The sequence below is a fragment of the Anabrus simplex genome, chromosome 3, assembly GCF_040414725.1.
Source record: "Anabrus simplex isolate iqAnaSimp1 chromosome 3, ASM4041472v1, whole genome shotgun sequence".
Classification (NCBI taxonomy): domain Eukaryota; kingdom Metazoa; phylum Arthropoda; class Insecta; order Orthoptera; family Tettigoniidae; genus Anabrus; species Anabrus simplex.
The window spans coordinates 269,739,048-269,766,576 of NC_090267.1; the positions used below are offsets into that span (position 1 = coordinate 269,739,048).

A 27,529-nucleotide genomic window follows, 5' to 3' on the forward strand; every position below is an offset into this window, starting at 1 on the left:
GTTTCTCTGTTAGTGTGTATAAAATGGGTTCTAAAAGCCGATGTAGAGCAAAGAAAAAGATAAAATTTCATGGAAACAGACATAGCAAGGTGAATGTCAGTGTTACTTGTGCTATCAGTATAAATAGTGAGACGGAAGGTAGGCCTAATGTAAGGGAATGATTTGCTAGTGATTCTCAGTCCAAACTTTCGTCTGTAAATATTGAGTCTGATAGTGTTAGTGACATTTACAATATCATTATTGACATAGAGTGCTTTACACGTATATTATCTGCATTAGCCTGCCCTAGTTGCTTCAGCTGTAATACAGTTTTTGCAAAAAACCTAGAAATTCTGAGATTTGGTTGGGGAATGTCCCTTGCATTATTTTGCTGCAACTGTGATTATGAATTCCGCAACTGACAATAGCACTCATCGATAAGATGCAAAATTATTTGGAATTGCTTTACGTTCCAACACAAGCAGTATTCACGCCATGTCAAATGGCATATGGGCCACATTGTACCATTTGACAGCAACAGAGGACCGTCCCACCCACCATTGGTGTCCTGTAGGCACTGACAGCTGGTGCTCATATCAGTGAGCTAAAGCAAAGAATGAGATAGAACAATTTTAATTCAAACTAGGCCTGTCGTTTGGCATTCTTCAAGCAGTGAAGCCTGTATATGAGTGATTCACTGACCCAGAAATGCTAAGTCCTTGCGTGGATTGACTCAAAATAATAAGTCATTCAATGCCATGGTATGGAGAAGGTGTCCTAAGGAGACATAAATGTGGGGCTTGATACCTTAAAATTAGGAGTGATGGATGCTGTTTGCCATTTCAACTGGGAGAACGGAGTGGAAATAGAAAAACTGAAGAGGATGGGAATTGCTCCTGGCAAGTACACATCATCTGGTGTATTTGAAGCTGATGCAGTACGGTTGCACAAAGGTGCAAATCAAAGTACTGCAGAACAAAAGCAGAGGAGGCAGTACTTGAGAGGCAGAAGAAAACTAAAAGAAGACAAGAAACTTCTAAAAGTGGGTCCAACCTATGGAGCAGGCAAGTTTCTAGGTGCCCAAATAAGTGGATTATGTTCATAACTTAGTCCTAAAACTTCAGTGCTGTTTTTCTTGAATGTAAATTTTTGCACAGCTTCCCACATTTCAAATAAATTTAAATATCATTAAAATTGAGATAGAAAAATCAATGATAGATTAAATTAAAGCTAACGAATGTGGGAATGTTGTAAACTAGTACTTTCTTAATATTGTGAATATTGTTATTGTTATTATTATTTTTATAGCCATTGTAACACGGGTGATTAATTATTTTTAAACTTTTGTCAAGAATTATATCTAGCTCCCTTTCTGTTTTTGATAATTAGAAGATCCTAGTTCACAACATTCTATGAATGAAATACTTCAACTTGGTGAAAACAATTTCAAGATTATAACATTTTTGGAAATTTTATGACATTTTGAAAATTTATGTGTTTTTTTCATAAAACTAAATTTTTGGGTGAAGATAAGGCATAAAATTTTGATTGCATTATACGAAACAGTTAGTCCAATATTTTTTGTTTTATGGTACGAAACTCAAAAAAATCGGTTAAGAATTGTGGATTTTCCTTCTAAACGTTAAAACATACCTTAGACAGTGCAGACTAGGAGTCCGTAAATACAGCTCGAAATCTGATTAACATTTTATTCTACATTAGAGTTGAATAGACTTAACCAAGTAGCTTCAGTGAAGAGAAATTACTTTCTCGTACAAGTGGTTGAAGGTCATGACAATACTATCTGTAGTATTAAACATAACAAAGTGGTCTCAGTGAACAAAACCCAATTTACTTTCATAAATTAAAAATAAATTTAAAAACATGTGAATCGAAGTAAATTCACATTCTGTATATATCACGTGTCATGTTACGGAACCAAATTCATACGTCTGTGCTTAACCTGTTGTCGTCTCACTGACTTGTAAATAATTCTGACAATAGTAGGACATAAATAAACTTCTTACATATTTGTATCCTCTTACTTCATGTACTGTGAAATGCACAAGTACTTTGAATTAATTTAAAAATGTACGTAGTGAAATTTTCAAAACTGTGCCAAGTTAATCATTTATTTTCAAACTGTGCCAAGTTAAATGTTTCTTTTGAAAATCTTTAAAAACAGTGTCAAGTGAATTTTGCTTCTGAGTGCGTGTTTGGTCCCATTAACATTCAAATTGCAGAATGTTCTCTTTATTTTCATTGTGCTGTTATAATTTAAAAATGTTTGTGATAGATTCTATTGACATTCTACACGGTATAACCACATTTCTTTACTCCATCTTACCATTCAAACCATTCAATTTAATTTCAAACTGCACCAATAATCAGTCAAGAGTACACAATCTTACTGAGTGAGTGAACTGTGGAACTTCACTCTCAGACCATCTGCGATCTGCCAGAACTTCTAGTCATTGTGGGAATTTGCGTGGTTCCATGGTATGGACAGCTGACCTGTGGTGTGGAGAAGGAGTACCAGCAGCGAGGGACATCACCTGCTACAACACAAAGGACATTCGCTCCCCCTTTCCAACTCCGGCTCTATTATTTATGAATAAATAAACAGTTCAATTCAAAAAGTTTATTTCAAAAACCTCTCTCTCTGTACACATTCCAAACATGGTCCGTACACACCATGCATAAACCCATGCTCTCCAAGTACGGGCATTCCTGGTACAATATATGTAAAATAACATGTCTTGACTGATTCATCATAGCTGAGCCAAAACTACTGGACATACAGAAGAGAAAGTTTGGGGGATACATTTATATTAAAGTTAAGTACTCACTAAGAAAGGATTTTTGGATATTGTCACTATGGGAGTATGAATTTTTTAATGAGTATATTTATATCTCAAAAACTTAACAGTTTAAAGATGTGGAAATAGGTATATGAAATCTCCTTTAAAAATAAAAGGCATCATTTTCTTGTTTTTGAAAAATCCACTTAAAGGTGGGGGGTGGGGGCTTAAAAATAAGTGAAAATGGGCTTGAATCCTTCTTATGAGGATACTTATCTCAAAAAACTGAAGAAGTTACAGATGTGAAAGTTGGTATTTGAAATCTCCTTTAAAAATATAGAAACTTGTATTGTTTTTGGAAAATCCGCTTAAATAATAATAGATTTTGCTTGTTGTTTAGGCTTCTGTTTAAAGGGGCCCCAATAATAGATTTTATTGCAACCAGTGGTCATATACTGATGTAAGATGTAAGATCATGTTACAAGAGGTAATATAGAGTAAATTGTGTTCATATATTTAGTCCGTTTTATGTCGTACAGAAGTCTGTTAGTGAAGTTCCTTTGTATTTGCATCACATTACATGGTATCAGTAGCAATTTTACCCACATAGCTTGCACTTGTCATCTGGGTTATGGTATTTCTTTGTTGTGAATATTCGGTGGTGAAACCTACGGACCGCTACTCTCATCATGATGTGTTGTAGGTCGTATCTGGCTTCATTCCAGTCCCTGTAGATTATCGCGTCCGTGGTGAACTCGGCCATATCTCTTGTTTCTTCTTGGTGAGTTCTTTTAGCAGATCTTTGTAGGCTTCGGTAGCTGGCAGGAACATGTCTAGGTGAAGTTCTTCTATAAAGAACTGTTCCTTTGTTAGCATATAGGTGAGGTGTGAGGGTGTGTACTTTAATAGACTTGGAACTCTTTTCAGAAAGTGAGCTTTGACTTTTTCTAAGTCTCCTAGATTTTTCTTTTTATAGTTTCTTCCATGTCACCTCTAATTCGTGGGTCATAATTGGTACGATTTTCAGGCGGAATATGATCATCTCTGTTTCCAAGAATAGTTTTTTCATATTCTTTATACTGAATGCTGCCATCCGGGCTGCTGAGGCACGTTCTCTAATGTGTAGGTCGTATGTGTCCCCTCGGCTTTGCAGTGTAATACATAAGTATTTGAAGTGTGAAACATTTTGCAGTGGATTTCTTTTATACAAGATGTAGTCGTTCACTGCCAGTCTTCCGCCCCTTTTAAAAGTCATTATCACTGTTTTCGTCTCGTTTAGATTCAAGTCTTTTTTTCAGCCCACTCTGCTAGTTTGTTGAAGGCTTCTTGAGCATTTTGAAGTTCTTGGGATACAATTACCATGTCATCTGTGTAAGTGTATATTTTAACATTTTCTGTTGCTATTGCTTCTGGTACTGCTGCAGTGGCTGTTATGAAGATCAGGGGACTCAAAGGGTCACCTTGAAAGTCACCTCTATCATCTCTATTCTTGAGACTCTGTCATCTATTTCTGTTTGGTTTTTGGATAGGATGCTTTGTATGAGTCTGGTTTCTTAACTTCTTCCTATGATTTCTTCTATTCTTCTTATTATTAATTGCCCATTTAGAAGGTCGAACGCCTTAGTTTAATCTATGAAGATGGCATGCAGTTTTCCTCTTGTGTGTTCTAGAACTGTTTCGATGTCATCTTGTATGCATTTTACTGCCGGAATCATCGATTTATCTTTTACAAAGCTGAACCATTGTTCCGGTATAATGTGTTCCGTCATTAGTCTTAATCTCTCAGTCCACGAACCTACCATGCTGGCGTAGCAGGGTGAGAGGTGATGCACCCACGTGGCGCATCTCAGGTATCTTAACCAGAGCCCCTTTGCCACTGCTTTTCAGTTCCTGAAGGGCCTTCACAGCTACCGTAGTGTTCCCAGGGCCCTCGAAGTCCCCACTGTACTTCACCCCTACAGGCAGTCCCCTACTTCAGCTGTCCAGTCTCCATAGACAAGGGGATGAAATTAATTTATTCACAAACGTACTTTATTTACAATAACCTACACAGGTCAAATGCCCTCTAACATTTCTTTTCTCTGTTGCTGTTTATTCTTTTCTTGAAAATCTGTACAGATTTTGGAAAAGGATCAAACACTTCCCCAGGTAAACTGTTCCACTCCTTCGCGCCTTTCCCAATGAATGAAAATTTACCCCTATTATTTCTGCCAAAAATCTCATATAATTTTATACTTGTGATCAGCCCTGTCGATATAATTATTTTCCAACTGAAGCCTCTCACTGATTTCTCCCCATGCTTCCTCTCCTGTATAGGCTTTATGTAGTCCTATAAGTCTAGTTTTCTCCCGCCTCTGTTGGCTCCATGACTAAATGGTTAGCGTACTGGCCTTTGGTCGCAGGGGTGCTGGGTTCGATTCCCAGCAGGGTCAGGAATTTTAACCACCATTGGTTAATTTCACTGGCACGGGGGCTGTGTGTATGTGTTGTGTTCATGATCATTTCATCCTCATCACGACACGCAGGTCGCTTATAGGCATCAAATAAAAATACCTGCACGTGGCGAGTCAAACATGTCCTCGGACACTCCCGGCACTAAAAGCCATACACTATTTAATTTCTTCCTTCTCTTACTTAAAGCTTCCCACCTAAGTTTCTCTAGCATTTTTGATACACTACTTTTTCTCCTGAAATCCCCTGCTACAAATCTTGCTGCTTTCCTCTGCACACCATCTATTTCTTTTATTAGGTATTCCTGATGAGGATCCCAAACACTGTTTGCATATTCCAATAATGGATGAAACATACTTAAATAACTTTTCTCTTTTAATTCTTTGTTGCATCCTTTAAGTAGCCTCATTATGACATGTAACGATCTGTATGCTTTCCCAACATTGTCATCAACATGACCCTTCCAGTGCAAATTCCTTTCAAATCTCACACCTCAGTATTTGCACTTGCCACCTTTTGGGACAATTACCTCATCCAAAGTATATTTAAATTAAGTTTTTAAGCTCCTATTTGTAAATGTTGTGACAATTGATTTGCCTCCATTAATCTTCATATTATTCTCTTAAAATTTTTGGATACTATCAAGGTCCCTTTGTAATTCTGTACCATCCTCTGTGTCATTTATTTCCCTGTAAACAATTGTAACATCTGCATACAATCTTATTTTTGATGTTATATTGTTCCCTAAATCATTTTCATATATTAAGAATAGTAATGGGCCGATTATACTAACTGTAGAATTCCCTTCCAAATTTTCTCTTCCTGTGATACATGATTTCCTACTTTGATTTTCTGAACCCTTGAATTTAGAAATGTTCTTTGTCACAGGTGTAGAATATATTGGAAGTGGAAAGTGTTTATTGAAGATTTCATTGTTGTTCGATGCTTGTTTTTTTAAGGGGCCTAACATCGAAGGTCATCAAGATTTTATTTGTAAACCTTGTTAAGTAGTACTTACTGTATGATCTGAAGTGTGGTGATAAAATATTTTATTTTTATTCCATGTAACTACCGAACCTGTACAGTGTAAATATTTTGGTAATATATGGTATTTGTAACAACTAGATTTCATTTCTATAATTACTGGAACTATCCAGAAAGTTGTAACCTGAATTTTTGAACAGGGTGTATTGACCTTTGTTAGTTACCGGTATGTATTCTAGAAAGTATGTTCTGACTGTTCTGGAAATGGAAGATTTGCGATCGTGCGTATTCAAGAAAATTATTTAAACTTCGTGACTGAAGTAGGAGTTGTGATTGGTGAATCTGGGTGGCGATAAGCGGGCTCCTGCATTCTGATTGGCTACTCCAAGGCCAGGGTTTCCTTTTTAAAGAGAGCGAGGCAGCATTTCGTGGTCTGTCTGGCTGTCCGTCTTGTATCTCTTGACTGTCCAAAGTTTTGACGTCTCGCTACCGGGATGGGCCACTTTGGGGTAAGCACTCTCGATTTCTGTTCCACCTTAAATTTCACTTAATGTTCGCTTGCTTTTTCATTACAAGTTTGCTCTAACCTCACCCAGACTCGTCACTCAATTATTTCGGATGCCTTAGCTTTTCAGCTGGGCTTGCCTGATTCTTTCCGAGGCATTCCCCTTTCCTTGTTTCACCAAACATGTAAAATGTAGTTTTCTGTATTTACCTTGGGGTCTTGCCTCCAGTAGTTCTGTGTCACTTGACGTATGCTAGTTTTTCCTCTGCCCCGCATCAGAAGTGTTTTTGGGTGTGGGACCAAGTTGAACTGGCCTCTGCGCCAAGTTTAGATATTTCTGATTTTACTCTTTTTCAGTTATGTTGTTCAGATATTTTGTAAGGTACGTTTAACTTCACTCTAAATTGTATTGTACAACTTGGGTTGTAATTAGATGTATGGTATTTGCTTGACTCTTTGAACTTATAGGAAGCTATTGTCAAGGAAGTCCAATTTGTGTGTCTCAAGGAACGTGTAATTTGTATTTCACAAGCTCGGTATGACTGAAATTGTTTGGAATTCATTTGCAAAGTCCTTTGTAAATAATATTTTGGTAAATAATATATTTTGAAAATCAAGGATCATGGTTGATTTTCTGGAATCTGCAACCTAAGCTATCTCCATGCCCTTGGTAGGTCCCCAGCTCCTTTCACGTTTCTGGGTTTTTATCGTCAAGTTGCCCCTACGATATTCACCAGAGTTGTTATCGGCGGAGTTCCGCATAGTTCATCAGCTGTTTTCTTGTGTGTGTAGTGTCTTAGGTACCGTGTAATTGCACTTACTTTCCTCCCTTTACTGTGTTTGTTGTAGCCGCTGAAGTAATAGTTACAAATAGGTCCAATCGTATTCCCTCCAGTTTCCTTAATAATAATCCATGTTCCACTCTGTCATATGGCTTGGAAAGGTCTATGGCTACGCAATCCAACTGACCTCCCGAATCCAACTGATCTGATATGTCCTGCTGAAATCCCACCAGTTGTGCCTCACAAGAAAATTTCTTTCTAAATCCATATTGGCTCCTCATGAACCAGTTTTTATCTTCACATACCCCTCTAATATAGTTTGTTATTACTTTTAAAACTTTTAACATTTTAAAAGTACATCTACAGTGTATTTAAAAAACTGAACATGTTACAGACACAATAATTGGTATTTGGAATCTCCTTTAAAAATAAAGAAACATGTTTTGTTTTTGGAAAATCCACTTGGGGAGGGGAGATGAAAAGGTCTGAAAAGGTTGAATTATTTTTATGAGGATACTTATATATCAAAAACTGAAGATGTTAGTGACATGAAACTTGGCATTTGGAATCTTCTTTAAAAGTAAAGAAACACATACTTTTTGTTTTCAGAAAATCCAATTAAGATAGGGGTGGGGGTGGGAGCGGGGGGCTTTAAAGAAGTGAAAAAGGGTTGAATTATTTTTATGAGGCTACTTATATCTCAAAAAATGAAGATGTTAGAGACATGAAAATTGGTATTTGGAATCTCCTTTAAAAATAAGGAAACGTACTTCAGCATTTTCCGAAAATCCACTCAATGGGGTTGAAAAGGAGTGAAAAATTGGTTGAATTTTTTTGATGATACTGATACATATATCTCTAAACTCCCGCCCTGAACTCATTTTTAAGGGAGGCCTTACCAATGTTCTTTATGTGTTAAGTACTGGAAACACTTAAGTTGTGTGTGAATTTGTATATGATTATGCTGGATTTAGAATGTTAAAGTAGTAGTAATTCTTGTAATATTTTCTTTCCATGGATTTGCTTGTTCTATTCTTGTTGTTTGCTTGTTTGTTTGTTCTTGTTGGGTAATTATGTTTACTTTATTATTACATTACTGTAAGTGACCATTGCCACTGGGATATTTCCCATTTGCACTGACAAAAATCTTACTTGAAGCAACAGAAAACATCAAAACAAATAGGTGGACAACGGAAATCCGCCAAGACCTGGAAAAATCAGGAATCAAAGTGGCCGACATCGCTGACCGAACCTGCTACAGAACGAAAATCAGCAAGTGGGAAGTAGAGTCAGAGAGAAACCACAAGAAGAAGACAGGAGCTAAGTGGACAGAAGAACGAAGAACCACGATGAGAGAGAAATTGAAGGCTGCCTGGCAAAGAAGGAAATGCATAACTTCTAAGTGAGCTGTGCGTGATCAGTTTTCTGGTCTTTTTCGCATATAATAATAATAATAATAATAATAATAATAATAATAATAATAATAATAATAATAATAATAATAATAATAATAATAATAATGTTTCCGTATGGACCCTGTTGGATCACGCAGTACATTTATGATTTGCCTTTCTAACAGACCATATTGCTTTCATTCTTTCACTGTGTGCCTGTTTCCTGTTTCATCGTAATAATAATAATAAGAAGAAGAAGAAGAAAGAAGTAGTTTCCTCATTAATAGTCATGTGGAGTGTCGATGAATCAGCTTGCCTGGTGGCCATGATCATTAAGGCGTTGAAGTCTAAACAGTCTGACACCATGGTTAGCCGGGTCGAGTCCCGTTGGTCATAAGAATTTTCACCATCAGAATGTTGGCCAGCAGTGTAGGGGGGATTGTGGTGTACAATTTCTAATCATTAGATTGCGTGCCAAAAGCCTGGATTAAATTTCAAACTTCTCCACAGGGCTCATATGGAGTGAGGGCATTCCTACTATCATATATCACGTCATTTCATCTCATTAACTCCTCTGATGAGGTTGCCGTCAGGAAGGGCATCTGGTTATAAAACAAACCGTCACGACAGATTCATCTCACCTCATATCCGACCCTGTAGAGAAATGGGTCAAGGATTGGACAAACAAAGAAAGAAGTGTCGATGCATCAACTAAGCGTAAGTCAGTGGACCGGTTGAAACCAGCTTTCCCATCGAAGGTACATACCAATACCACCACCGACACTCAACGTAGCACACCTGCAAAGGAACTGTGCAATGGTAGGACTGACCAGATCAGGGCGCACGATTAATTTTCCTGCACGTTTTCTTGAAATCCACGCGAATGAAGCCACGGGTAACAACTAATAACTTATATTTTTTTAAATGTGTAACTTGATAGAATCTGATTATCTTTTTTCAAGAATGAATCATGTAATTCTATTTTCATTAAGTTGTTTCTTTTTCAGGTATAATCTGTTGTTATGTTTTCCTTTTCATGTATTTTCTAAATTTTACTTATAAATTAGTTTTGACACACTAAAGAACCTAACACCTATAAAAATAAATAAAAACATGGTGTTGAGTTGCTGGTTGTATGGTCTATTCCATCTGGTCACAGTATATTCATAATTATAATTTTAGACAATTTAATCATTATTATTACCACTACTACTACTTTGGTATGCAGCAAAACAAACAACAAAGAAATTATTGCTCATCTGCTGTCCATGTTTCTGAAGTACCAAAATATTTGTTTACTCTCTATATCAGTTTGACATATTGTGGATCCAGTGTTGTGTTGATTTCTGCAGTTATGGTTCTCACAACAGAGGAGAAAGTGTTTATCGTGTGGAACATTATTTCTGGTCATGGGCTGCATTTGCTTCACGTTGAAGAGCAGTACAAGGGGCAATTTAATAAGGAGGCACAAAATAACAGAACAATATTAGCTGTCGTTGACAAGTTGTATCATATGGAACCGGTCTTATGACAGAAAAAAGGGGACAACATGGCACCCAAGAACAGTCACATGGATTACTTCTCCAACAGGTGTTACAATTCCCAAAGCATAGTCTACAGTGAACTCCACTGAAACTCAGTTTGAGCGATATGTCTGTTTGGCAGATGGCCGGGCTGAGTGGCTCAGACAGTTGAGGTGCTGGCCTTCTGACCCCAACTTGGCAGGTTCGATCCTGGCTCAGTCCGGTGGTATTTGAAAGTGCTCAAATACGTCAGCCTCGTGTCAGTAGATATACTGGCACATAAAAGAACTCCTGCGGGACTAAATTCCGGCACCTTGACGTCTCCAAAAACCGTAAAAGAGTAGTTAGTGGGATGTAAAGCAAATAACATTATTATTATTATTATTATTATTATTATTATTATTATTATTATTATTATTATTATTATTATTATTATTATTATTATTATTATTAATCCTCATTCAAGTTGATCTGTGTCTACAGAAAGGGAAGACAAGCCAAATATTACAGTATTGCAGCAGAGTGTTGTTCTTGACATATGACATTCCAGATTTCTTCTCCAACATATGGTTTTCATATGGAAGCCATATTCTTCTTGATGGCTACATCAGCTGACAAACAACTCACTTCATAGTGTTTGAATTGCCTAATATTGATATACAGAAACCACTACCTAGTGCGTGGGTTACGATTTGGTGTGCCATGTCCGACCATTAACTATTGGGCCCTATTTCATCAAGGATGCTGCACAGAATGCAAAAACAGTGGACCAGGTAATGTACGGAGACCTCATTAGTACCCCTTTCGTGTGGGATTTGTGCTGTTTTTGTCATGCCAGAAGATGGAGCTGTAGCCCACACACAGGAGAGTCCCTTACCCCTCTGCTTTGTCACTTTGGAGATAATCTAATTTCTCCTGAAATTCCATTCCTGTACTCTTCCTGCTCTCCAGATGCCTGCGTATGGGGCATGTTGAAAGAATCAAATTTCAAGACAGATGACCCACCTACAAATATTCCTGAATTATACAAGAAGATAATGTCACTTTAGTGTCCATACAGCAACCTTTGTTTATCAAGACGTTCAATAATCTTCAGAAATGTTATGAAAAATGTATGACATGTGATGGTGCACATTTTGAACACACACTGTATCAGTCAGTTGTTTGTTGTTGTTAACAAATTCCATGGGTGCAAGGTGAAAAATGTTTAAACAAGGAACTACTGTACTGAAGATAGTACAGGTGTATGCTCCACAGACAGGATATAGCATGGAAGAAAAAGAAGAGTTCCTCAATGAACTGGAAACACATATTGTTGGAGATGGGATCATGATACTGGGAGATCTGAATGCTCATATGGGAACTGATAGAATGGGGTATGAGAATGTTTTGGGCCCTCGTGGGTATGGCGATAGAAATGAAGATGGAGAGAAACTATTCGACTTTTGCATCAGAAATAACCTGACAATAGAGAACACATGGTTTATGAAGAGGAATAGCCATAAGATCAGCTGATATAGTTGGGATGGACAGTATGGAACACTCATCAGTTTTATAATAACAGAGAGAGAATGGGGAAGATACGTCATGAAATACAAAGATAATCCCCAGTGAAAGTATGGAAGGTGACCATAGATTATTAACTGTGGAATTAAAACAAGTAAAAATCCCTAAAATTGTATTGAAGAAGAAACCAAAGATCAGGATTTGGGAATTGGAGGAGGAGGATAAAATGACATTCCAAGATTGTATAAAAAGGAAGTTGCTTAATATGGAAATACTAAATGGAGAAGAAGAGTAGGACAATTTAAGATAGACATTTGTGGAAGCAGCAATTGAGGTATGCGGGAAAACAAAAGCAAAGGTTAAGGGAAAGGAGACATGGTGGTGGGCAGACAAAATAAAAATAAATAAAAAAAGAACAAGGTGAAGGAAAAAATGGATAAGGAAATGCAAAAAAAACATATCAGAGGGATGAGAATAAGATAGAAAGGCTACATGTGGAATACAAGACTGAAACTACAAGTAAAGAGGAGTATCAAGGAAGAAAAAGAGAAATGTTGGGGAGAGTTTACCAACAAAATTGAGCAAGATAGTCGAGGAAATCAGAAACTATTATACAGAAAAGAATAAATCAAGAAAAAATCAAGACGTTACAGAGAGAAGATGGATCCATAGTACATGACGAAAAGGGACTTCAGAAGGTGATGGGAAAGTATTTTGAAAAACTTTATAATGAGGATGATTGCTCGGAGGAAGAAGGAGATAAGAAAATGGAAATAATAAACGGAGAAAAAGAAGAGAACCCGATAACATGGTTGGAACTTGAAAGGGCAGTGAAAGCAATGACCAAAGGTAAAGCAAGTGGAAAGGCGAATTAAATAGTGATATGATTAAGGCAGCAGGAAGCATTGGACTACAGTGGCTATACAGAGCCCTCATTGCCATATGGAAGGATGAAAGGATACCTGAATATTGGCAACAACGAAGCATTGTACCACTGTTAAAAAAGGGAAATAGGTAGAAATGTGAAAATTATAGAGGTATAACCCTATTATCACCTGGGCTAAAAAAGAAAGTCATAGACAAAAGACTGAGGGGTATAGTAGAAATACAATTAGAGGAAGAACAATACAGCTTTAAAGTGAATAGATCAACAATATACTTGTTATTTACAGTGCGAACAATAATGGAAAAACATCTGGAAAGGTACAAGGAAATCATCATATTTTTGGATTTGTGAAAAGCTTATGATACAGTTAAGAGAAAACATGTATGGGAATGCCTACTGAAAAGGAATGTACCAAAATCATTAATTAACAAGATAAAAATGTTGTATCATGAGAGTAAAATCAGTGTACAGGTGGGAAGTGGTGACTCTGAAACATTTTATACAAAAAAAAAGTCTCAACCAAGAAAGTGCACTGTCGCCATTATTGTTTATTATATACATACATACATACATTCATACATACATTATCATTATAGACTGTTATGCCTTTCAGCGTTCAGTCTGCAAGCCTCTGTGAATTACTAAACGTCACCACATCCTCGATTTGCAACTAGTGTTGTGGCATCATTTAGTTCTATACCTCTTATCTTTAAATCGTTAGAAACCGAGTCTAACCATCGTCGTCTTGGTCTACCTCTACTTCTCTTACCCTCCATAGCAGAGTCCATTATTCTCCTAGGTAACCTATCCTCCTCCATTCGCCTCACATGACCCCACCACCGAAGCCGGTTTATGCGTACAGCTTCATCCATAGAGTTCATTCCTAAATTAGCCTTTATCTCCTCATTCCGAGTCCCCTCCTGCCATTGTTCCCACCTGTTTGTACCAGCAATCATTCTTGCTACTTTCATGTCTGTTACTTCTAACTTATGAATAAGATATCCTGAGTCCACCCAGCTTTCGCTCCCGTAAAGCAAAGTTGGTCTGAAAACAGACCGATGTAAAGATAGTTTCGTCTGGGAGCTCACTTCCTTCTTACAGAATATTGTTGATCGCAGCTGCGAGCTCACTGCATTAGCTTTACAACACCTTGATTCAATCTCACTTACTATATTACCATCCTGGGAGAACACACAACCTAAATACGTGAAATTATCGACCTGTTCTAGCTTTGTATCACCCACCTGACATTCAATTCTGTTGAATTTCTTACCTACTGACATCAATTTAGTCTTCGAGAGGCTAATTTTCATACCATACTCATTGCACCTATTTTCTAGTTCCCAGATATTAGACTGTAGGCTTTCGGCACAATCTGCCATTCGGACCAAATCGTCAGCATAGGCCAGACTGCTTACTACATTTCCACCTAATTGAATCCCTCCCTGCCATTTTATACCTTTCAGCAGATGATCCATGTAAACTACGAACAGCAAAGGTGAAAGATTACAGCCTTGTCTAACCCCTGTAAGTACCCTGAACCAAGAACTCATTCTACCATCAATTCTCACTGAAGCCCAATTGTCAACATAAATGCCTTCGATTGCTTTTAATAATCTGCCTTTAATTCCATAGTCTCCCAGTATGACGAACATCTTTTCCCTCGGTACCCTGTCATAAGCTTTCTCTAGATCTACAAATCATAAACACAACTGCCTATTCCTCTCGTAGCATTTTTCAATTACCTGGCGCATACTGAAAATCTGGTCCTGACAGCCTCTCTGTGGTCTGAAACCACACTGGTTTTCATCCAACTTCCTCTCAACGACTGATCGCACCCTCCCTTCCAAGATGCCAGTCAATACTTTGCCTGGTATACAAATCAATGAGATACCTCAATAGTTGTTGCAATCCTTCCTGTTCCCTTGCTTATAGATAGGTGCAATTACTGCTTTTGCCCAATCTGAAGGTACCTTACCAACACTCCATGCTAATTTTACTACTCTATGGAGCCATTTCATCCCTGCCTTCCCACTATACTTCACCATTTCGGGTCTAATTTCATCTATTCCTGCTGCCTTATGACAATGGAGTTTATTTACCATCCTTTCCACTTCCTCAAGCATAATTTCACCAACATCATTTTCCTCCTCCCCATGAGCTTGGCTGTTGGGAACACCACCAGGATGATTTCCTTTTACATTAAGATGATGTTCAAAATATTCCCTCCACCTCTCCAGTGATTCCCGGGGATCTATTATGAGTTCACCTGAATTACTCAAAACACTGTTCATTTCCTTTTTCCCTCCCTTCCTAAGATTCTTTATTACTGTCCAGAAAGGTTTCCCTGCTGCTTGACCTAGCCTTTCCAAGTTGTTACCAAAATCTTCCCAGGACTTCTTTTTGGATTCAACAATTATTTGTTTCGCTCTGTTTCTTTCATCTACGTACAACTCCCTGTCTGCCTCGGCCCTTGTTTGGAGCCATTTTTGATAAGCCTTCTTTTTACGTTTACAAGCTGCTCTCACTTCATCATTCCACCAAGATGTTCGCCTTTTCCCATCTTTACACACAGTTGTTCCTAGGCATTCCCTTTCTGTTTCTACTACAGCATTCCTGTATGCCACCCATTCACTTTCTATATCCTGAACCTGCTTACTGACTACTGTTCGAAACTTCTCACTAATCATATCCATGTACTTCCGTCTAATTTCCTCGTCCTGGAGATTTTCTACCCTTATTCATTTGCAGACAGATTTCACTTTCTCTACCCTAGGCCTAGAGATACTTAGTTCACTACAGATCAGATAGTGGTCTGTATCATCAAAAAATCCGCAGAAAACTCGTACATTCCTAACAGATTTCCTGAATTTGAAGCCTGTCAAGATATAGTCTATTATGGATTTGGTACCCCTAGCCTCCCATGTGTAGCGGTGAATAGCCTTATGCTTGAAGAATGTATTCGTAACAGCTAAACCCATACTAGCACAGAAGTCCAGCAAACGCTTCCCATTCCCATTAGCTTCCATATCTTCCCCACATTTACCAATCACCCTTTCGTATCCTTCAGTTCTATTCCCAACTTTCGCATTGAAATCGCCCATTAGCACTATTCTATCCTTGCTGTTGACCCTGACCATGATGTCACTCAATGCTTCATAAAACTTGTCAACTTCATTCTCATTCGCACCCTCACGTGGTGAATACTCGGACACTATTCTAGTCCTAATTCCTCCAACTGACAAATCTACCCACATCATTCGCTCATTTACGTGCCTAACAGAAACTATGTTCCGTGCAATGGTATTCCTGATAAAGAGCCCTACCCCAGACTCTGCCCTTCCCTTTCTAACACCCGTCAAGTACACTTTATAATCTCGTATATCTTCCTCGTTATCTCCCCTTACCCAAATATCACTTATTCCTAGCACATCCAGATGCATCCTCTTTGCTGACTCAGCCAGTTCTATCTTCTTTCTTCCAAAAGCCCCATTAATATTGATAGCTCCCCATCGAATTCCATTTCGTTCGCCAAGTTGTTTCCAAGGAGTCCCTCGCCTGTCAAATGGGAGTGGGACTCCATTACTCCCATAGGTCCGAGGCTTGCTTAAAATGTACTGAGCTCGGTAGATTCATGAAGCAGGATGCTACCCTACTTACACATAGTCCAAGTGAGGATCTCTCCTCTAACGGGTTATGGACCACCGGTGGATTGTATAGTCCTAGCCGCCTGAGCACAAGGAGGGCCAGGACTCAGAATATGTCCGAGATGCCCACTCCCATTCCATAGTAACTGGTATCCCGACTCTCAGGACCACTTACTAGGCCACTCAGCCGTTGCCCATGGTTTACGAACTAGGACGTGACTACAGTAACCCACAAACATTATATTGATGGATGAAATTATAAAATGTGTAAAACAGAGTATCAGTAGTGATGAAGTGAATGCTTTGGTATTTGCAGATGATGTGGTGATTTGGGGAAAGGGAGACAAGGAAGTACAAAGGAGACTGGACATTTCGAATGAAAATCTGAAGGAGTTTGGAATGGTAATTAGTAAAAAGAAAACTGTAGTCATGCACTGTGGAAAAGAGAAAAAACAGAAGCCAAGTGAACATAGACGGAGAACGGTTAGAGAATGTAGAACAGTTTACATATCTGGGTAGCGTTATTAATGGAAGTAATGAAATCAACTCTGAAGTTAATAACAGACTAAGTAAAGGTACAACATTTTATCAGCAAGTCAGAGAGCTCTTATGGGATGACAAAGTACCCAAGAGAACAAAATTAACATTATACAAACAGTATTTCATACCAATTGTAACATACGGACTAGAAATGCTGGTAACTAATAAGAGACAAGATAGTAAGATCCAAGCAGTAGAAATTAAATTTTGAAGAACATCGAATGAAAAGACAAAAAGGGATAGAATTCAAAATATTAAAATCGAAGAGCTAAATATAGAACCGTTAGTACAGAAGATACAGAAAGCAAGACTGAGATGGTTCGGACATGTAAAAAGAAGGAATGGGTAGCAAGAAGGGAATTGGAAAGAGAAGTTAAGGGAAAGAGACCAGTTGGAATACCGAGAAGAAGGTGGATAGATCAGGTTTGGAAAGACATTAGAAAAGCTGGATTGGATATGGTGGAAGTAATGGAGCAGGAGAAGTGGAAGAACAGAAAGGAGTGGAGGAAGCTTGTTAACCACACCCAGGCGACTGGAGTGGGACATTGATGATGGTGATGATGATGATGATGGTGAAAAATCTTGTTTTTCCCCCTAAGACAATCGCCTAATTATTATGGGGTAGAATGTGATTAAATTTACATTGTCATATAACTGAATGAATGGTTTGAAACAATGTACCAGAAGTTGGTTGCAGTTATAAAAATCAAATAAGCACATCAGACAAACAATTGTTCACCCCTGGAGAACACATTACAAGCATCATTTAATACCGTGTAACTCTGCCTCTGGACTTGATAACTGCCTGGATTCGGTTAGGAAGTGAGTCCATAAGATTGTGGAGGTACGTTGCATCCAGGTTTAGCCACTCGCTGAGGATTTGTTTGCGCTTTACCCTATGTTCCAACATGTACCATAGATTTTCAGTGGGGTTCAAGTCAGGTGATTTTGCAGGTCTTTCGAGATGTAATAGGGTGGGGGAGTGTTCATAAAACCAGTCACATATGCATCCAGCCTGATGAACTTTGCCGTTGCCATCTTGAAAATTTGTGGTATCAATAGCATACTCAATCATGCAGAAGTTGACTGAAAGGCAACAGTTGATCATCTGGAATCTTTAAATAAACATGCTGGTTCATATTAGGGTCACCTCAGTGAGCTGGCCCAATCCATGATACGAAGAAGAAAAGGAAAAGGAAAAAAGAAACATCACAGACCCACCTCCGGCTTGAACCTGACTTTGTACACATCCAGAATGAAATGCTTCATTTGGCCTTTGGTGCACTCAATGATGTGTGTCATTGGAAGACAGGCAAAAACGTGATTCATCGGGCCACATTATGTTCCGCCAGTCAGCTACTGTCTACGTTTGAAGATTGAAGACGCGCAGCTTTGTGAGCCTCTGTGAGCAAAGGCCTCTTGTGGGGTGACAGACTCCAAGTGCTCCCATTGCAATTGTTGTAACCAAGGTTGAAGTTTACAAAACACAACTTTTATTGCTTCACTTTATGATATTTACACAAATAACTGAAATTTATTTTGAAGCAAAAAGTAATATTGAATCTTGAGAACAGTCTGTCTTTATACAATATGTACAGGTTGCAGTCTTTATATACACTTCTATCTTGAAAAGATAGTCTTTGTGAATTGACACGTTGATAGTCGAAAACTATCTGGCACACTAACATAAATGTCTTTGAGAGTCCTTGTTTGTTGAAGTGCCTGAATTCCTAAAAAGCAAGTTCAATTGATTGAAGAAATTCCACTTAGCGAAACTAAGGGAGCTTGCATAAATTAGGGAATGACAATGGCTTGTAAAGGAATTACGGAACATGGGCAGCGGAAACAGGTAAGGGAGCGGTGACCAGAGGTGAAACCTCGTACTGCCAGAAATTCAGTCCACCTGGTCGAAGCACATTTTCAAGAGGAGTAGCCTCCGTGCTCGACGTAGGGTGTATTCTGGAGCTGGACACCGGGGCAAGTGGGCCATTGAGCAGGCAGGGAGCTCCTATTTATAGTACACTCGATGGTCAGGCACGCGCACTGAGGGCTGCGCGTCGAAGCTAGCAGAATGATACACAGGCGCGCGTGCAGCTGGCTGACGGAGCGAGAAAGGGAGCGCCGGACATACAACACCCTCCCCTCCTAAATACGCCGGTACGGCGTGAAACGGCGGCGGCGCTGGCGGCGACTGCGATGCTGGGGCGGAGCTGCTGATTTCTCTGTTGTATTGTCCGGAGCTGGAACTGGGCGGAGTGGCGCTGTCTCGTCCTGAAAGGAACCCATTGTTATTAAATGATCTAAGGCTCGTTCAGCAATAGATTTATCTGGTTTAGCAATAGCATCAATATCTGGACAGGGGCGGTAGCGCAGACGTATCTGATCTTGATGGCGGCAGATACGTTTCTCCGTAGTTTGTATCTCGTATAGACGATGACCCAAAGATCTGCAGATGACTCCAGGTATCCAGAGTGGGTTGGATTTGAATGTCCTGGTGTAGACCTTGTCGTTGAGGGAGAACTTCGTTGATGAGGTCTTATGCTGGGTCGGAAGAGGCTGTAACAGAGAAAGTAAAGTTCTGTGAGGTCGTCCATGGAGCTTCTGTGCAGGAGTGATATTATCAGCGCCGGGTAGAGTTCTGTAGTTGTTTAAGAGTTGGAGCAAGGCTTGGTCTTTAGTTAAGCCTGAAGAGACAGCTTTCTTCATACTTCTTTTAAATGTTTGTACGAAGCGTTCAGCTTCACCATTAGATTGAGGGTGAAAAGGTGGTGCTAGGATATGGCGAATGCCATTATGTGTACAAAAGTTCTGGAAAGCAGTAGCTGTAAATTGAGGTCCGTTGTCCGAAATGAGTACTTGCGGTAAACCTTCTGTAGTAAAGATTTTCTGGAGAGCACGAATGGTAGCTTCGGTTGTAGTAGTCGAATGCATATCCACGACATATGGAAAGTTTGACAGTGAATCGATGACTATTAACCACATGGAATTGAGGAAAGGACCTGCGAAATCGATGTGAACTCGTTCCCATGGAGTAGTAGCAGGAGGCCATGAAGCAAGATCAGAAGACGGGGCGTTCTGATTCGTTTGACATTGCTCACAATGACGTATTAGCTTTTCGATGGCGGCATCAATACCGGGCCAGTAGCAGTGTTGACGGGCGAGTTGCTTTGTTCTGGAGATACCCCAATGGCTTTGGTGTAATAATTCGAGAACTTGTTTCCGTAGGCTAAGTGGGATAACCACTCGGAAGATGGTGCCTGCTTCTAGTAATACAACTCCGGCACGAGTCGTGAGACGATGCTGCATACGATGATAAGGAGCCAGGTGGGCAGGAAGTGTGCTCTGAAGAGGCCAACCGTTGCGGATGTAAGTACGTACAGTAGCAAGTGTACTGTCCTTATCCGTAGCTTTAGCTATGCAGGTAGCATCAATAGGAAAACTGGATACAGTATCTTCAAGTTCTATGTCCAACTGAAGACATTCAGATTCTTGAGAATCGAAGGCAGTATCAGGACCAACGGGTAAGCGGGAGAGGGCATCAGCATTACAATGCTGGGATGTGGCTCGATATACTATCTGATAGGAATAATCAGAAAGGAACATGGACCATCTTTGAAGCTTTCTGAGGGAATTCTCTGGGATCTTATTACCAGGATGGAATAAGTGTACGAGAGGCTTATGATCGGTAATGATCAGGAAATGGTTGCCATAGAGATATTCATTGAAACGGCGAATACCAAAGATGATGGCTAAAGCTTCTTTCTCTATCTGTGAGTATCGACGTTGATGATCATTAAGTGTTTTCGAAGCGAAGGCGATGGGGCGTTCTTGTCCATGACGATCCTTCTGGGAGAGAACGGCACCGACACCGTAGTCTGAAGCGTCAGTAGCTAGCGTGATGATCTTGTCGGGCTGAAAATGAGTGAGTTGTATAGCTTGAATTAAGGCGTTGTTAATTGTTTTCCATGCCTGTTGGCATTGCGGAGTCCACTGAAACTTAACACCTTTTTTACGTAGAGCGTTTAATGGAGCTGCCACTGTAGCGAAGCGTGGAATGAACTTATTATAATAGTTCGCTTTGCCTATGAAGGACTGAAGCTGCTTGAGGTTTTGAGGTGCTGGCATGTTTACTATCGCTGAGACATTCTGTGTACTAGGACGAATTCCATTCTTATCAAGTATATGTCCTAGGTAGTGAACTTGAGGCTGAAAGAAGGTACATTTAGCGAGATTTGCTCGTAGTCCATTGTCTTTCAATTTCTGGAGAAGGAGGCGTAGATTGGTTAGATGTTCCTGATGATCTTTTCCAGTAACAATAATATCATCCAGGTAGTTAGCACAACCGGGAATGGAGGCGGTGAGTTGAGCCAAATAGCGCTGAAAAATAGCCGCTGAGGATGAAACACCGAATGGGAGCCGCTGGAGCTGGAGCAGTCCGAGAGGAGTGTTGAGTGTGAGAAATTTCTTAGATTCTTCGTCTAAAAGTAGCTGGAGATATGCTTCTTTAAGATCAACTCGAGAGAAGAATTGTCCACCAGAGAGACGACGGAATAAGTCTTCTGGACGTGGAATAGGAAAGATATCTGTGTCGAGTTGTGCATTGACTGTAGATCGAAAATCGCCACAAAGTCGAACATTACCATCAGGTTTCTTGATTATCACGAGTGGAGTAGCCCATTGACTAGAAGTAACTGGTACAACAATTCCAGTTTGTATCCATCTTTCTAATTCTTTCGTGACCTGGTCTTGAAGTGCTAGGGGTACTGGACGAGCTTTGAGGAAGCGAGGCTTAGCTCCTGATTTCAGCTGTATGTGAGCTGTATAGTCTTTGGCTGTTCCGAGCTGAGAGTCGAAGACTTCAGGAAACTGCGCTAGGAGAGCGGTAACGTCAGAAGTAGGATGCAATGTAGATACGACGTTAATGTTGTCATGTATCTGGAAACCAAATAAGTTAAATAGATCCATGCCCATAATGTTTGATGCAGTGTAGTTGTTAACTACGAGAAGAGGAATGGCCTTCTGAATTCCTTTATAACTAGCCTGAAGCTTGATTTGACCTTTGATGTCAATTTTCTTCTTGTTAAATGTCACGAGCTGGATGTCAGCTGGAGAGCATGAAGGTGAACCTAAGTCGTGGTAGGTAGTCAGGTTAATAATAGAGACCGGTGATCCAGTGTCTAATTGAAAATCGACAGATCGATCAGAGAATGAGAGAGGAATGATGATTTTGTGAGAATCCTTTGTGGGAAGAATAAGATTGATCTGATCAACTTCCATGTCTTGGCGGGGCTGTATATGCTTCCGGCGTGCTGCAGTAGTCTTAGCAGGGCGGAGCGAACTTTGACAGACAGTTTTAATGTGTCCAAGTTTATTACATCGTTCACAAGTAGCTTTGAAAAAACGACAGTCACGACGTTCATGATGCTTGAAACAACCTCGGCAGGAAGGCAGGAGTTTCGAGGTGCTTTTAGAATTGGGCTTCCGTGTAGCATTACGAGAGGGAACCTGGCGAGAATGCTTGGTGGAGAGCGCCTTATCCGTACGGTTCACTGTAGCAGAGGACTTGCGGGCCTGAGGCGAGACTTGTGCAACTTCGTGTGGAGAAGCTATGGCTGCGGCAGTCTTGGTAGTAAGCTCATAAACCGTAGCAATACGCTGGACGTCTTCTAAAGAAGGGTTACTCTGCTTGACAGCGTCAAAACGTATTTTGTCTTCAGGAGTATGTAAAATTATCATGTCCCGAATGAGAGAATCAGTGTAGGATGAACCACAACCGTCCTTGGAGCAGATGAACTGGCAGGGTTTAGCTAGACCACGCAATTCAGTTATCCATTCAGTATGTGTCTGATGGGGTTGCTTTCTGCACTGAAAAAATTTATAGCGAGCAGCCACTATGTGAGGAGCTTTGGCATAGTGTTCCGTGAGACGGGCCAAGAGCTGCGTGAAAGGTACCTCAGATAAGTGTTCTTCCGGACTTAATTTACGTAGTAATTCACACGTAGCATTGCCAACCGAACTAAGAAATAGTGCGCGGCGGCGTTGGTCATCTGTGACAGAATGGCAGATGAAATGCTGTTGTAAACGGGCTAAATAAACTGACCATTCTTCCTTAGCCGGATCAAAAGCAGAGAACGGAGGAATAGCTGATGGCTGTGTAGAGACAGAAATAGCTTGAATAGCCTGAAGTAATGCTGCCTGTTGTTGTTGCATAAACTGTTGTTGTTGCTGCTGTAAGGCTTGGAAGACCGTAGCGAGTTGTTCCGCAGTAGCCATTGCGAGATGCGTGCAAGAAAGAGTAAGGTAAGCTGTGTGTCAGAACTGGTTGGAGTGTCGTTGTTGTTTAGCACTTCGCCGTAGAGTTGACAACTGGGCCTGTTGAATTGTAGTGTCGTGTTTACCTCGTTACTATAGAGTTGGCAACTGGGGTCGAAGAATTGTAGGTTGTTGCTGTTTTACCTCGTCGCCATAGAGTTGGCAACTGGTGTCGAAGAATTGTAGGTTGTTGCTTTTTTTACCTCGTCGCCATAGAGTTGTGTTGTAACCAAGGTTGAAGTTTACAAAACACAACTTTTATTGCTTCACTTTATGATATTTACACAAATAACTGAAATTTATTTTGAAGCAAAAAGTAATATTGAATCTTGAGAACAGTCTGTCTTTATACAATATGTACAGGTTGCAGTCTTTATATACACTTCTATCTTGAAAAGATAGTCTTTGTGAATTGACACGTTGATAGTCGAAAACTATCTGGCACACTAACATAAATGTCTTTGAGAGTCCTTGTTTGTTGAAGTGCCTGAATTCCTAAAAAGCAAGTTCAATTGATTGAAGAAATTCCACTTAGCGAAACTAAGGGAGCTTGCATAAATTAGGGAATGACAATGGCTTGTAAAGGAATTACGGAACATGGGCAGCGGAAACAGGTAAGGGAGCGGTGACCAGAGGTGAAACCTCGTACTGCCAGAAATTCAGTCCACCTGGTCGAAGCACATTTTCAAGAGGAGTAGCCTCCGTGCTCGACGTAGGGTGTATTCTGGAGCTGGACACCGGGGCAAGTGGGCCATTGAGCAGGCAGGGAGCTCCTATTTATAGTACACTCGATGGTCAGGCACGCGCACTGAGGGCTGCGCGTCGAAGCTAGCAGAATGATACACAGGCGCGCGTGCAGCTGGCTGACGGAGCGAGAAAGGGAGCGCCGGACATACAACAGCAATGTTCTCTGGGATGGACCTTCATTCACTGACTTCAGCAATTCCTATCAGGTTTGGAAGTGATTTGATTCACTAGCCATGAAAAGTATCTCCGGTCCCTCTCAGTCAGGATCTTTTACCGACCACAATTTTTGTGGCCACATGCAGTACACCACTGCTTGTAGACATGTTGAACAGTCTGCTGCGAAACACCAACAAATCCAGCAACTTCACACATACTGTAGGGCCTTGGGCACAGCCAAACACAATTGCCCCTTTTTGCTGCGCTGTCACATCCTTACATCTACCCATGTTGACATACTGTCCGCTTCAAACATCAAAGTCTCACTGATCACTATTGCCATGTAGAGGCAATGCATGTGTGGTTGAACACTGAAACCGTTTGCTGTGCCATCTGTACATTCTTAACAATCCATTTGTGCATGCACACTAGGGTGACTAATTTTTTGTCCTGTGAGCTTTTCTTAGGCATGATAATCTTTTGGACATTTTCCATGTCAGAGAAAACCCAGAAGATTATCATTTCTACCATTATGGGGAATTTACAAATCATATACTTTCTTTTACAGTTATTTGAAACTTCAGCTAGAGATGAGTCTGAATGTGACAATGTGGAAGCAATTTTTCTGACCCTGGCTCACAAATTGAAAAATCATAGGCCAATGATGCCAGCACCTACCTTTCAAACTCAAGGCTCAAATTCTAATGAAGGACTTCATCGAGCAGATGTAATTTCTATTACACGGGAATCTACTTCTGCTAGTGGTCTGGGAGCTGCTGATGAACTGAGGAGTTGTTGGTGCTAAATGGTCCATCCTTTTTAATTACTTTTGTAATTAATATATCGTCGCTGCTGGGACAAAACCTCCTATGTGAAATATTTTGGCTTAGAATTTCGGCCGATAAGGTTCTGTCTTCTAAGGTGCAATATTGTGTGGATATAGTCAAGGCATTCTCGCTCTTCATAATGTGTGTGCTGCGGGTCAATATATCCCCAAAAATATTATCACATAGGAGGTTTTGTCCCGGCAACGACGACATTTTGGTGTGGGTTATTTTAGGGTTAGTTTATTTGTGCCTGCATTACCCTCCCATGGAATTCAAAAATGTCACTTGCCTCTTTCTCTGATATTGTTTTCTGGTTGGTGGAAAGTTGTGAAAAGTGGAGAGGGCATTATAAAGATGCTTACTCTGTTTCTGTGTTCACTTGCAATTGATATGTGCATATATCATATGGATACAAGATATTTTTGTTGGTATTTTTTATTCTTGAAAAAATGGGTTTTTTTGGATACTACTTCGTTATCCAATATTGTACTGTGTAGACTTAACTCCAATACAATGAATACCTTCTTTGTATATTGTGCTAGTACTCTTGTTAATTGTTTCTATTGCATACAGTTTAAATAGTTCTTTTATGCTCATTTACATATTATGTATGTTAATTTTGTTGCCTTGTTGACTTGTATAAATAACGGCAACAACAGGATATAGATTTATTACTCTTTGATTTTGTAATTGTTCTTTTTTGTTGCATGGTTGCCTTAAGCTGTGGTTGTTTGAAATGTTATTGTTATCACATATCTCATGATATTGAAATATTTTAGTAATTTTTCTCAAAGAGATTAATTTAACTTTAAATTTCTTTAGAAAAGTAGTCCCCCTCCCTTTTTCTCAACTTAATCATCATCTTTAGGGCTCTGATTTCTATGACCTAAAATCTCTGGGAATATGCTTACACTTACGCCCAAAGAAAGAAAGAAAATATGATTGAAAGTCTTGGAAACACAATGCAGTTAAAACAAATATTTGTCAGGCTGAGTGGCTCAGACAGTTGAGGCGCTGGCCTTCTGACCCTAACTTGGCAGGTTCGATCGTGGTTCAGTCTGGTGGTTCTCAAATACATTGCAGGATACTATCCTCATTTTTCCGTATTGAAAGTCAGTTAAAGGAGAACAATAAAACTTTGATTTCCACCTATTCAATACTTTAAAAACAATTATAAAATTAGGATCTCATCCTTATTTTATTGCTAAATTATTAAAAACATAGGACATGTTTCGTTCAAATTTTGAACATCGTCAGCTATACACATTTTTAACAAGGTTAAAACCGGTAACATTATTCTATAACTTGCACTTATTGTTTACTGCTAACAGACTTAATCATAATAACTATTAAAATTCTTTTGAATATAAAACATTATATATTACTTCGTCTTATTAAAACAATATAACTATTTGTAGTGTTTGAAAACTTTAAAATCTTGTTCTAATATTTGAAATACAATGTCACAAGTTAGTCATGTATAAATACATTTACAATCTGTTACAGTTGTTGAATATCTTAAAATTATTTGTTGGAATACACATTAAAATCTTTTTGTTACTATTGGCGTGAGCTTTACCACACGTTGTACCTTATGGATATAAAATCTCAGTGCACTCTCAAAACAGCTGAGTTTAGGCATGACTAACATTCTTTTCGTCTGTAAATTAACAAAATGAAGCACACTGTTGATTATAGGTTATAAATTTGTCATACTTCAAATATTTAACGTCCAATTTTTCAAATTCACGACTTGCTTGTAGACTTTACCAGTGTAGAGCAATTCTACAAACGTTAGCAAGAACACAGCCAAATGGTGACAGTCAAGTTTTGATGATAAGCAAGTGGTAACTTCATCAAATTTTACGACAGTAAGTTTGTTGATATCTCTGTAACAGGAAAATATTTTTGTTAAAATATTATGTTAGATGGTTTAAAAGTTGAAGAAGCTAATGTTGAAGGATCAGCACTTACCCTTTCTACTTCTGCCTGCATTTACATTAGTGCACTCAGCTGTTTGACGACTACTTCTCAAATACGTTGGCCTTGTGTCGGTAGATTTACTGGCATGTAAAAATCCTCCTGCTGGACTAAATTACGGCACCTCGGCGTTTACAAAAACAAAAAAATAGTTAGTGGGATGTAAAGCAAATAACACTATTATTTATTATTCAATTAAATACTGTTGAAAAATTGCTTAGAAAAGACTTTATATTCATCATTGTGAAGAAAAAAAAAAGAAGAAGAAATTGAGTTAATATTTGTACACTCTTTGACAGTAGAACGGCTGAGAATCTTTCATTCCTAGAACAGCAGTAAAGGGTCATTTTGACCCATCATAAGAAATGCTTGTAAATGTTCAAATTAGAACTCAGTAAGATACACACAAAAACCTGAATTTAGTGTATGGACCTTTTATAAACTGATGGACACATGAATAATCACAAACAATTGCACCATGTTTCTGTTTCTTTAAGGAGTTTTCACAA

The 27,529-nt window shown here is 39.3% G+C and overlaps 1 protein-coding gene across 2 annotated transcripts in view; it reads left to right on the forward strand.

The window, feature by feature from the left end:
• LOC136867213 (putative Ras-related protein Rab-33) overlaps nucleotides 1-26,567 on the forward strand; it is a 151,543-nt gene extending 124,976 nt beyond the window's left edge. For both annotated transcript variants that reach the window (XM_067144347.2, XM_067144348.2), the window contains one exon: nucleotides 24,782-26,567. In XM_067144347.2, the coding sequence (XP_067000448.1) occupies nucleotides 24,782-25,018 (237 nt within the window). In that variant the 3' untranslated portion in view covers nucleotides 25,019-26,567. The remainder of the gene's footprint in view (nucleotides 1-24,781) is intronic.
• The last annotated feature ends 962 nt before the right edge of the window (nucleotides 26,568-27,529 follow it).